This window comes from Sycon ciliatum, chromosome 6 (assembly GCF_964019385.1).
Source record: "Sycon ciliatum chromosome 6, ocSycCili1.1, whole genome shotgun sequence".
Taxonomy (NCBI): domain Eukaryota; kingdom Metazoa; phylum Porifera; class Calcarea; order Leucosolenida; family Sycettidae; genus Sycon; species Sycon ciliatum.
Genome location: NC_088648.1, coordinates 11,758,757 through 11,770,813, shown reverse-complemented (window position 1 = coordinate 11,770,813; position 12,057 = coordinate 11,758,757). Strand labels below are relative to the sequence as shown.

The 12,057-nt window shown below is 53.2% G+C and overlaps 4 protein-coding genes across 4 annotated transcripts; 1 reads left to right on the top strand and 3 right to left on the bottom strand.

Annotated features, from left to right (window-relative positions):
• Nucleotides 1-537: 537 nt before the first annotated feature.
• On the top strand, nt 538-2,105 carry LOC135820050 (uncharacterized). The gene is made up of 2 exons (XM_065333354.1): nt 538-1,047; nt 1,203-2,105. The coding sequence occupies exons 1-2, from the start codon at nt 538-540 to the stop codon at nt 2,103-2,105; spliced, it is 1,413 nt and encodes a 470-aa protein (XP_065189426.1).
• Nucleotides 2,106-5,694: 3,589 nt separating this feature from the next.
• On the bottom strand, nt 5,695-6,849 carry LOC135820049 (uncharacterized). Its single transcript, XM_065333353.1, has one exon. The coding sequence runs from the start codon at nt 6,847-6,849 to the stop codon at nt 5,695-5,697; it is 1,155 nt and encodes a 384-aa protein (XP_065189425.1).
• A 340-nt stretch (nt 6,850-7,189) lies between these two features.
• Nucleotides 7,190-8,983, bottom strand: LOC135820048 (uncharacterized). The gene has a single exon (XM_065333352.1). The coding sequence runs from the start codon at nt 8,981-8,983 to the stop codon at nt 7,190-7,192; it is 1,794 nt and encodes a 597-aa protein (XP_065189424.1).
• Nucleotides 8,984-9,088: 105 nt separating this feature from the next.
• LOC135820047 (uncharacterized) lies at nt 9,089-11,335 on the bottom strand. Its single transcript, XM_065333350.1, has one exon. It carries the CDS (start codon nt 11,333-11,335, stop codon nt 9,089-9,091), a length of 2,247 nt encoding a protein of 748 aa, XP_065189422.1.
• Nucleotides 11,336-12,057: the final 722 nt, after the last annotated feature.

Sequence of the window (12,057 nt, the reverse complement as noted above, 5' to 3'; positions counted from 1 at the left end):
ACATGGCCTGCGCACTGAAACATATGCCATTCCGAGCACTGGAGCTGGTGACGTACCAGCACATTATCTGTACTGCCAACCAGCAGTTTGCGACCCCAGCTGTACTGGGGTATGACCGTGCCTTCCGTGCAGCGGTGGCAACAACCTCGGCTCGGGACGCAATCGACCAAAGCCTCTGGAGCCTGCACCTGATCCGGGCACCCCGACCATCATGTCCGCGCTGCACAACGCACCACAGCCGTGACCGTTGCCCACAGTATTTGGCAGGGCCACATGCTCCAGCTGGCACCAACACCAGCCGTTCTACGCAGCCATTTCTGGCCGGGGCGGGCAGCACCCGCCAGATCTGCCTCAACTTCAACCGTGGCCGCCCATGCCAACACCAGCCCTGTGAACGCTTGCACGTCTGCTCAACCTGCGGCGACCGAGGTCATCCCGCCGCTCGCTGCACCAACGACGGTCGCCGGGGACCCCGCCAGACGGACAAGCCCGTCGCAGCGAAGTAGTCTCCCCACGCCTCTGTACATAGCCCGCCTAATGACTCTTCTGCCTCGTATTTCTAATCGTGTCCTCTCTGACTTTATCCTTAATGGCTTGCAACACGGGTTCCCCATTGGCCACTCTGGTGCTTCTGTATCTATCATCTCCGGCAACCTCCCAACTGCCATTGAACATGCTCAGTTTGTACAACAACAAATTGCTGACCGGGTCCGACGTGACGAATCGGCCGGTCCTTTCTCGGTCCAGCCTTTCCACCCATTTGTATGCTCTCCGCTCGGCGTAGTGCCCAAGAACAACGGGAAATTCCGCCTCATTCACCACTTGTCTTACCCTGACCGTATGTCTGTCAATGATGGAATAAACAAGGATTTGTTCTCCCTACATTATGTCACAGTGGACGATGCCATTGAGCGTCTGCAACGTCAAGGTACCGGTGCCTTGATGGCGAAGCTCGACATACACAATGCATTTCGACTGGTCCCGGTCGCACCCACTGCATACCATTTGTTGGGTTTCCAGTGGCAGGGCCAATTCTACTATGACAAAGTACTGCCATTCGGGCTGAGGTCCGCACCCTACTTAACTGCATTGCGGACGCACTTTGCCAGATAAGCTGTGAACTGTTCCAGGTTCCCCACCTCCTGCACCTTCTGGACGACTTCTGGCTCTGTGGCCCTGCAAACTCAACGCTATGTGCGCAGCGTCTGAACGTAGTCCTCTCCGTATTCCGCTACCTGGGAGTTCCCATTGCCGACGAAAAGACAGTCGGCCCAACCTCCTGTCTCACCTTCCTGGGCATCGAACTGGACTCCGTCCAGAAAGTGGCTCGTCTCCCACAGGACAAGGTTGACGACATCCGCTCCAGACTATTGGCCTTTCGCCAACGCCAATCCTGCCGTCTACGGGAGCTTGAACAGCTGTTGGGCAAGCTGAACTTTGCCAGCCGCGTCATCACGCCGGGCCGTACATTCATGCGCCGACTGTACGATGCCACGCGCAACGTTTCCAAGCCCTACCACCGCATCCGTCTCTCCCCAGAATGTCATCTGGACCTTCTTTGGTGGTCTTACCTACTCGATGGCTGGAATGGCAAGTCATTCTTCCTCGATCTCCAGGAGACTCTGGCCAGCGACATCCTGATAGAAACTGACGCATCTGGCGCCATTGGGCATGGTGCAGTTTACGGCACGCATTGGTTCGCCGACACCTGGTCACCACAACACACTCCGCTCTGCATTACGTTCAAGGAGCTGTACCCCATCTGCATTGCATGTGCTACGTGGGGCCACCAGTGGTGTCGCAAGCGTATCCGCTTCCATACCGACAACGAAGCTGTCGCCGCTGTTCTCAAGTCTGGCACCAGTCGCTGCCCTAATGTGATGTCACTCCTACGGCAGCTCTTCTTCATCTGCGCCAAGGGTAATTTTATGGTCACCGCCCGTCACATACCGGGAACTACCAACATCCTTGCTGACGCTCTCTCCAGGCAAGATTTCAAGCGATTCCATTCGTGCCACCCTACCGCCGCTCACATGCCCACTCCCGTGCGTGCTCTTCCGTCCATTCCTGGGGAGACTTCGGCCGTGCCTTGCACAGCCGAGTGACGGAAGCCCACATGCAAACTGCCATGAAAGCTGGCAGCACCGGTCCTGGGTAAGCGCTGATCAGACAGACTGAGCCCACTTATTGTGGGTGCCAGAGCATAACCGAATGCCACCTATGTACCGACTGTACACTCAGTAACTCAATATCACTCTACTATAGTCCACAATCTGTGGCACCCCCTCTACAGTTAACAGTGAATAGGAGGTTCTCTATTTGGGGAGTCAACCTTGCTTACCAGGCTCCTCATACGGCTCATTCAGCCTCTCACACTCAGACGGCTCACTCAGCCTCGGCTCACTCAGCCTCTCAATACGGCTCACTCAGCCTCCGCAGCCGGGCCCTGCCCGGCTGCCTCCATACGGCTCACTCAGCCTCCGCAGCAGGGCCCTGCCCAGCTGCCATACACACACATTCACACAGCTCTAATCTGTCACTCACTCGGAGCCTGGCAAAGCAATTGACAAACCCTCCTATTCCCCAAACTGGTTGCTCGTTGTGTGAGTGCGGCATGCAGATGCTTGTGTTAACACTAATTTAATTGCGATGAGCACATTCGGTGTATAAGCTGCACATCAGACTTTGAACTATTTTCGCAAACTAACTAAATGGGTTTTCGTACATTACCAATGACCAAAAAGTTGCCTAGTTTGTCCTTCACTCAGAACTAACATGTAGAAGCTTCGCACAAGTACAATGATGCATTGATGGATTACAGTGCATGAAAAGTAGTCGAACGACGCCATACATGCATTGTGCTCATGGAGTGCTGGTCGATTCACATCTAGCATTCGGAGCTTAAGCCGCAGGTGTAAATTTTGAGTACAGCTAGCACCCAAGAACTACTGTAGCGGACATGGAAATCCAGTCGATTGACTGGGGCAGGCGCTCTCAGCGCGTACAGAACGCTGCGTGCAGTGCACATGTTGATCCGATGCGACCAGCGCGCTGCAGCGCATAAATGCATACATGTATGTATACCCGTTATCCACGGCTGCATGGCCAGTGCCCTGGGGCCGCTAGACTTGCGACCGGATTTCCATGTCCACGGCTGCATGGCCAGTGCCCTGGGGCCGCTAGACTTGCGACCGGATTTCCATGTCTACGACAGTAGCACAATAATGGATTGCAGTACTTGAAAAGTAGTCGAATGACACCATGCAGGCATTATGTGCATGAAGTACGGTAGTGCTGCTCGATTCACATCCAGCAGTCAGTGCGTTTTAAAGTGCAGCTAACACCCCGGAAAATATGGTAACCTGATCGAAAGTGAATATTGAAGAAGAAGAAAAAAAACAGAGTGATAATTGAAAGGATCTGTCTGCGGTACTACAGAGATTGCATGAGACACAATTAACTCGACACCGAGTCACAAACTGGTCTTCTGAGCACCCTCCTGCGCAGGCCAAGAGTGGAAATGTTTCCGCCCCTCCTGGGTTCGAGCCCCATACTCACAGATAGCCACATACATGTACATGGGCATGAAGATTCAACCACCTAATGACCTAATGCTGTAGACAACAAGCCGTTTCAGCCATCTAGGCCTCATCATCGGGATGCCGAGTCGAATGGTCTTGGTCTGAGGAGGCTGAGATGCTCCCTCCCTTCTTTATTCCCGATCGAACTCGCCACTTCCACCGAAACTGGGTGACTGCGCCCTACTAGATGGGGATTTGTATGCAAAATATCACTAAAAGCACCATTTCGTTCTTATAAGAGCACGGATGACCGCAATCGGCCCATATGTTGTAGTCTTTTGCACGCTGAGTCGATTGCTTTAGTCTGAGAAGACTGCAATGCAACGTTCTGCAATGCATGGTTAAATAAGCAGTCACGTGCTCATGTGTACACCAGTCACCTGGTCCACGTGCCTTCAGGCTACAACACCGAGGCTCAACTCAAATTAAACTCGAGTGACAGGAACATGCCTAAACCGGCTGTACGTTGTACCGTGCAGACATGGTAACCAGGTGACTGGTGTACGCATGAGCAACTGACCACTTATTTAACCACGCATGGCCAAACGCTACATCGCAGCCTTCTCGGACCGAAACCAGTCGACTCAGTGTGCAAAAGACTACCACATATGGACCAATCATGGTCACCTGTGCTTTACAAGAAGGAAACGGCGCTTTTAGTGACATTTTGTATACAAATCCCCCTCTAGTAGGGCGCAGTCACCCAGTTTCGGTGGAAGTGGCGAGTTCGATCGGGAATAAAGGAGGGAGGGAGCGTCTCAGCCTCCTCGGATCAAGACCATTCGACTCAGCACCCCGAAGACTACAATTGGTGGAAATTTGATAGTGGGCTTAACTTCCCCTCTGTGTACGCTGAACTAACGGCCATGGCACAAAGGTAGCATCAATACTGAAGCAGCCTACTGAGGGCGCTCAACAAGACAAATGCCACGGATATTCATACCCAAATGCTGTAGATAGCGAGCTGTTTCGGCCATCTAGGCCTCATCAGTGCAGCTACGAGCTTTAAAGGGGAATTATACCCTAAAATCAAAATTTCAGCAGTTGTAGTCTTCGTGGCGCTGAGTCGAATGGTCATGGTCCGAGTAAGCTAAGACGCTCCATTCCTCCTTTATTCCCAATCGAACTCGCGCACTTCCACCGAAGCTCAGTGATTGCGCCCTACTAGATGGGGATTTGTACGCAAAAAGTCACTGAAAGTGCCGTTTCGTTCTGATAAAAGCACGGATGACCGCAATTGGTCCATGTGTTGTAATCTTTTTGACGCTGAGTCAACTGGTTTTGGTCCGAAAAGGCTGCGATGCAGCGTTCGGCCCTTATTCCCAATCAAACACGGGCGAGTAAGCGGTCACGTACTCATGCGTACACCAGTCACCTGGTCACCGTGCCTTTAGGTTACAAATTTTCCTATCACTCGAGTTGTCGAGAACGGTAGGGGAAGACAGACTCATCAGACTCATTCTCATACCACAGTTTCCTTTCTAAAAACTTCACCTTCAACCATAATCAAAAACTTTTGCCAACAACAACAACAACCCCTCGCCAAAACACCCTGGCCCGCCAAGCGCGCAGCCCGCCTGACGGAAATCATATGCATATTATAAACGTAGCGCAGCGCACTGCCAAAAATGCAGTCACCAGCACGTGACATGCAGAACATGGGGCTTGCGCGCGGGTGTGCAGCCGGGCTGTATCATGCAAGCGTGGATCATGCGGAATGCAATGATGCAACTACAAGGAAACAAATCTCGGCAGCAACGAGTGCATTCAGAGAAGAAGAAAATAAGTTCAGATTTAAGTATTTTGTGATGAGCAGCAGAGACAAACATGCAGGAGAGTATAATTATATGATGAGATGGAGGCGACATTGGGAATACTCGGATTCACAATGTACGCATGCCATCAGCTGGGTAATCAGAGTCGTCGTTGGACATCGTAAGTCCCAACTCAAATGTATTTGGAATATGATAATAAAATGTTATGGCAAGTTGGACTGTCTGTTAATTAATTACGATATGATCATGCAATGCAGGAGTCTATACTTGCAACTTCAAATTGATGTGAAGTAGTCTTCATGATGTGGTGACATTCATGACATTCCCGACAACGAAAGTTATCTTACCCACTCTGCGATACGCTCACGGGCCTTCTCTGCTGCTTTGCCATTTGCCCGCCTAGGCTGGAACATGGTTGGGGCAGCTTCGTCCGCCATTGCCTGTTCCATAGCCGTTGCCGGTGCCGGGCAGTGTTCCATATCACCAGCCTCCACTGCTCCGACGTCATCCACAACGTGCAGCTCGAGCGGATAGAGCTTGCTGATCGGTCTCGACAACACTGCCTTCGATTTAGCCGTCTTCAGCTTGACAGCTCTGACTTGGCCATCGACTCCAGGTAAGATTTCTACCACTCTGCCGAGTCTCCAACTTCCACGTGGCTGGCCGGTCTCTTGGATTACGACCACTTCTCCAACTGTTGGTGTCCGAGGGATGCTACTCCGTGACTGTCGGTGTTGACTCATTGATGCTTCGCGCAGAGCAGGGAGGTATTCATCTTCCCACACGTTCCAAGCTACATCCAGTTGTATCTGTTGCCGTTTCCACATCCTCGTGACCTTGGCTGCTGGTGTCTCCGGACCGTCCTCCTCGTCGCTGTCCGTCTGAAAACCGGTTGCCGTTCCTCCTCCACAGAGGAAATGTGACGGTGTCAGGGGTGAGAATGAGGACACCTCGTCGTTGTCAACATATGTGAGTGGCCTCGTATTGATCATGCCTTCCACTTCGGTTGTCAGGGTTGCGAGCTGGTCTAGAGTCAGGAGGCACCTTCCAAGACTCTTCCTCAAGGCTCTCTTGACAATGCTCACCAGCCTCTCGTACACACCGCCCTTCCATGGCGCAAACTCTGTTGTGAAGCTCCATTCGATATTCTCCGTTGAGAGATACGACAGCAGGTCTGGGTTGGCAAGAATCAGCTTCAGATGATCGTCCAGGACAGAGCGTACCAACTTGAACTGGGGTGCGTTGTCACACGCAATAGACTTTGGCTTGCCTCGTCTCGCCGCGAACCGTCTCATGCTGTTCAAGAAGGCTGCTGCAGATAGGCCAGAGACTATGTCCAGGTGTACAGCTCGTGTGGTTAGGCAGGTTACCAGGTTGATCCATACCTTGCCTTTCTCCGTGCCGGTGCGGATCAATAGCGGTCCGAGGTAGTCAAGACCAACGTACGTGAATGGAAGTGCTCTGGTAATCCGTTCCTTGGGCCATGGGGGCATGGACGGCAACTTGAACGGACGCCCTTCGTGTCTTCGGCAAACCGAGCACTGATCCAGGATACGGCGAACGATAGCACGGCCACGTATGATCCAGAACTCTTGCCTTGTCTGGGACAGGGTGTGTCGAACACCTGCATGCAGAAGCCGTCCATGGACTTCGCTGATGACATGCTTCGTGAACGCGTGATACGTTGGTAGCAGCTTCGGTAGTTTCTGGTAAGTTGGTAGTTCAGCGTTGCTCAGTCTTCCGGCGCATCGAAGTATGCCGTTGTCGTCGATCACAACACCAAGGTTAGCAACTGAACTGTGCTTGGCATTGGTCTTGATAGCTTTGAAGATGTCAGGGAAGGCCTCGCGTTGTACTTAGAGTCCACCAATCTCGCGCAGCCTGTATGTCTTGTGACACGATGTCGTAGCTGTTGCTGATCTGAGAGAGACGTGGTGAGTTGGGACGCAGTTTCTTCAGGAACTTCATGCACAGAGCAGTGATTCTCAGGACCTTCCTCAAACTGCTTGCTCTCGTAAGCACGCTGCCGAGACCAGATGGAATGGTATGTGGACTAGGTTGGTCAGTAGCACGATCGCTGCCACTAGTCACCATGCTTGCGGTATGAAGCGTTGGTGCTTGCTCCTCCTTGCTGGCTAGGTCGGATTCGTCAGCTGAGAGTGTGAGGTCCTCGTCTGGCCAGTGATCTGATGTGCAGTCCGGACTGTGCCACCATGACTCCTGAAGATCGGTCACCAAACCGCCTCGGCTAGCAACATCAGCAGGGTTGCTCTCTCCAGGAACATGGCGGAAGGACAAGAACTCGCCGCAAGTACGAATCTCTGACACACGGTTGGCCACGAATACGGACAGTGGCTTGGATGATTTGATCCAATGCAGAACACAACGCGCGTCCGTCCATAGGGTGATGCTGGTAAGTGGGAGATCGAGTTCATCTTTGCAGAATCGGGCTGCCCGTGAACCAATCGTAACGCCAAGTAGTTCCAGCCGTGGCAGGGTGAGACCGTTAGGCTTGCCGTCCTTGGACTTCAGCGGTGCAAGACGTGTCTTGGCGAAGAGGAGCTCACAGGTTGTCATCATGGCTATGGTTGTGCGGAGGTAGACCACAGTTGCAAAGCCCAGTTGTGACGCATCGGTGAAGACGTGTAGCTGGTAGGTAGCATCGGTTCCATTAGCAATTGGGTTGATTTGCCTGGGGAACGATAACGAGCTGACCTCGCTCGAGGCTGCATGGAGGGTCAGCCAGGTGTCCACTAGGTGTCCAGTCAAGACAGTGTCCCAGTCCATACCAGCTTGCCACAGAGAGCGTAAGAAGACCTTGATACGAAATGTGACCGGAGCAACCAGTCCCAATGGATCGTACAATGATGCAGCATACTTCAGGACAGCGCGCTTAGTCCAAACCGGGTCGGTGCTGGGTTGGGTTCGAGAACAAGCGAGCTGTAGACTGTCATCCTTGGTGTGCCACGTGATTCCAAGAACGTTGACACTGTCGCCCTGTGCCCTTTCCTTGGCATCCATAGCTGTCGTAGCGTGGCTGTTGTTAGATGCCCACTCACGTAGCCGCATGGACGAGCGAGAGAATACGGATGTAGTTCGGTTGCACATATCGTACCCTTCTTCCGGGGTGTCAACACCGATGAATACGTTATCCACGTAGATATTGCGGGACACCAAGCGACTGACATCCGCATCTTCATCATTTGCTAGATGGTGTTGGATTGTTGCCGCTAGCAGAAATGGACTGCTCACGATGCCGAACGGTACTCTCCGAAACCGATAGACCGCGATGTTGTCCGGAGTTACTGTGGGATTAGTTGGATCGCGATACCATAGGAAGCGTGTCACGTCCCGGTCTGGCGGCCAGATGTCAAGTTGCAAGAATGCCTTCTCGATATCGGCTACCAGCAGAATGGGTGTGATGCGGAGTCGCATAAGAACTCCGGCAAGGTTGGGGAGCAACACGGGTCCACGTAGCAGACAGTTGTTCAAGCTCTTGTTGTGACGCCGTGCCTTGGCCGAGGCATCATAAACGACACGCAACTTGGTCGTCGTCTTCGTTGGAGTTAGAACTTGCTGGTGGGGTAGATAATGGAGTTGCGGACCAGTGACAGAATCCGGTGTCATCTGCTCAATGATGCCCAAGTCGGCTTGCTGCTGGATCACCTTGTCATACTGCTCAAGTAGTGACGAGTCGGTGCTTAGCCGCCGCGATAGAGTCCGGAACCGGCCCTACGTCAGTCCGTAGTTGTCCGGGAGAAACTGCTGCTGGTCGTTCCATGGCCAGCGAACGATGTAGCGATTATCGGTGTACTCCACTGTTGAGTGGAAATGCTGCATGGCTACGTCATCGTCTTTCACGGGAGACGGGTGCTCTATCCCAAGCGTTTCGAGGCTCCACAAATCCGGAATGGACTGCTTAAGAGGCAGAACCTCCTCGTGTGAAACGTCGGCTGCGGCTGCGATCAGAGTGGCTGCCGGTAGGGCAGTGGTGGGAGAGGTGTTCGTCTTGCCGGTGACCACGTAGCCGAGGGAGGTTGGCAGAAGGTTGAGGCCTGATGGTAGAGGTTGCACATGGCCCTGCACGAAGTCCCACAGATAATCAGACCCAATGAGTATGTCGATCTTGAGCCGTTCATCTTCGGCGTTGATCGCATCAGCTAACTGGTTGTCGTGTTGCAGTTGCTGCAAGGTCGTGATGTCGGGGTGTGCAACCGCAGGACGGAGAACCGGGTTTGTGATGTGCGGTAAGACGCTGCCTTCGATGGCCTTCGTTGTACCATCCTTGAGATGAATGAACAGGTCGGAGATCGGTACCTGTGCTGTGTGGTGTTTGGTGGCACCAAAGGTTGACAGCCATTCATGGCGAGTATGGGGCAGGGAGAGCTGCCTTGCCAAAGCCTCCGTGAAGTACGTGCGATGGCTGCCTGAATCAAGAAGAACGCGAGCGGTGGTGATTGTACCATTGTTGCCTTGCACATTCGTTGTGGCGGTTTGGAGTGTGACAGTTGATCCTGTTGCTTGCAGGAGACATGATGACTGGTCCGAAGCAACTGCCTGACCTGGAACCTGAGTGGGTGTGCACGTAGCGGTTGTAGTGTCAGAAGCTGCCACCGCTGCTGTGGAAGATGAACCGTCAGCTCGTCGGGTGGAATGCGAACCTACACCAGATGGCTGGCGACTCTGCGAGCAGATGGTATGGTGATGGTGACTTGGGCGCTTGCACATCCGGCAGGTCTGTGTTTGCCGTCGGTAACATTCCTGGCTGCGGTGACCGGAACCCAAGCAAATGAAGCAACGACGTAGCTCCATTAATCGTTGTTTCCTGGCAGCAGAAGATGTGTAGCGTGAGCAATCGTGGTCCATATGTTGGCCATCGCAGAATATGCAACCACGACGGGAACGTTGTGGTCGTCCTTGGGTATCAGGGTGAGCTGCCAGTGCATCCGCTGTGCTAAAGAGTTGCTTTGTCTGCACTCCAACAGCGTCAGGTTTGTTCGGAGGGCCTTGGCCAGTCCGCTGGCGGAGTTGCTCTTGTAGAGTTGTGTACTTGGCCATATACTCTCGTAGAGTGGTTAGTTTCCAGGGCTGGCCGGCGTTGCTGATACCACGCCACTCCTCAAACTTGGTGGCAACCTCGAGTGGAACCTTGCCCCACAGCTTTTGGCACAGGAGACGTTGATCTGCCAACTTCTCTCCCTGTGTTTCCAGCTGTCGAAGGAGACACTCCACAGTCTCGAAACTTCGATGGATCTCCATGGGCCTGTTGGGTGGTGCCGGTAGTGCTTCCAAACGGCTGTACAGGGATGCAATGATGATCTCCGCTGAGCCATACTTCGTCTTCAACAGATCCTTGACGGTGGTATAGTTTGCACTTGTCAACGAGATGCCCGCTATGGCCTTCGCCGCATCGCCGGAAAGGCAAGATTTCAGGTATGAGAACTTGCTGACATCCGCAATGGGCTGGTTGTCGATGGAAGACTGGAATCGCTCCCAAAACTCTGGCCACTCAATCACCTTGCCAGAAAAGGACGGTAGAGTCAGGTTTGGCAGCTGGACGTTGAGGCGTGATGGCTGTGGGGCAGTACTGAGGCCAGCTGCCGCGGTTGCAGCGTGGGCTGCCGCTAATGCCATGGCCTGTATCATGTCCGGGGAATTGGTTGGTGTCGGGACAGTTGGCTGGGCCTGTGTTGTATCCGTATGCTGAGCCTGAGCCACAGGGTTCTGAGTAGTAGCACTGATGTCCGTGCCTGTGGACATTGTGCTACGCCTTGCCTCCACAGCCGTGCTAGGGCTGTCCAGTCTGCCTGCAGCAGATTCCGTGTCGCCCGTGCCTGTTGCCGGCAATTCCTTTGATTCCAGCAGTTCGCCCGTGGGCCTGTCCGTCCCATCACTGTCCACGACCACTACCTCCTGTGTTGTGTTGTCCCGTGTGGCCTTCTGGGGTGTTGCTGCCTCTGCAGCAAGCTCCGCCACCATGGTCACCACTGGTGAACCCGTGTACCCCTCTATAGTCGAGTAGTGCACGTGCCGCGGTCCGACACACTTGTGCATTCCTGGTCAAAGCCATCATCCCAGGTTTCCAAATCAATTAGTGCGTCTTCCACACGCTCGTCTGCCTCGCAGTTCTCCAGCAGGGTACCAATCTGCTCGGACAGGTCGTTCACTGTGTCAATCAAGGGTAGGATTTTCTCAACATCACTCTGAACTGACAACAGACTAACGAATTTCTCCTCCGTTTTACGGAGTTCATGTTCGATCCTCCTCCTTACTCGCGTTACCCTTCCCTTGGCCCTGCCTCGCTTCTTGACTAGGTCGTTGTAAACCACTTGGTCCAGGACGTGAGACGTGCTTTGCTTCTCAGTCGTCTGATCCAAGGACTCCTCTCCATCGTTCGTTGTTGTTTGTTCAACCTCTCCATCCATCGTAAAAAAAAACGAAAGTTGTTGGACGCGTTGGTTCCAAATCCTGGTCTCTACAGCACCATGTCGAGAACGGTAGGGGAAGACAGACTCATCAGACTCATTCTCATACCACAGTTTCCTTTCTAAAAACTTCACCTTCAACCATAATCAAAAACTTTTGCCAACAACAACAACAACCCCTCGCCAAAACACCCTGGCCCGCCAAGCGCGCAGCCCGCCTGACGGAAATCATAATGCATAATAAACGTAGCGCAGCGCACTGCCGAAAATGCAGTC

Excerpts from the sequence above, each read along its gene's own strand:
- LOC135820050 (XM_065333354.1), top strand. The coding sequence starts at position 538 with ATGACTCTTCTGCCTCGTATTTCTAATCGTGTCCTCTCTGACTTTATC. Across the intron at positions 1,048-1,202 it reads GCCAATTCTACTATGACAAA|CGTCTGAACGTAGTCCTCTC; the intron begins GTACTGCCATTC and ends CTATGTGCGCAG.
- LOC135820049 (XM_065333353.1), bottom strand. The coding sequence starts at position 6,849 with ATGCCCCCATGGCCCAAGGAACGGATTACCAGAGCACTTCCATTCACG.
- LOC135820048 (XM_065333352.1), bottom strand. The coding sequence starts at position 8,983 with ATGACACCGGATTCTGTCACTGGTCCGCAACTCCATTATCTACCCCAC.
- LOC135820047 (XM_065333350.1), bottom strand. The coding sequence starts at position 11,335 with ATGGTGGCGGAGCTTGCTGCAGAGGCAGCAACACCCCAGAAGGCCACA.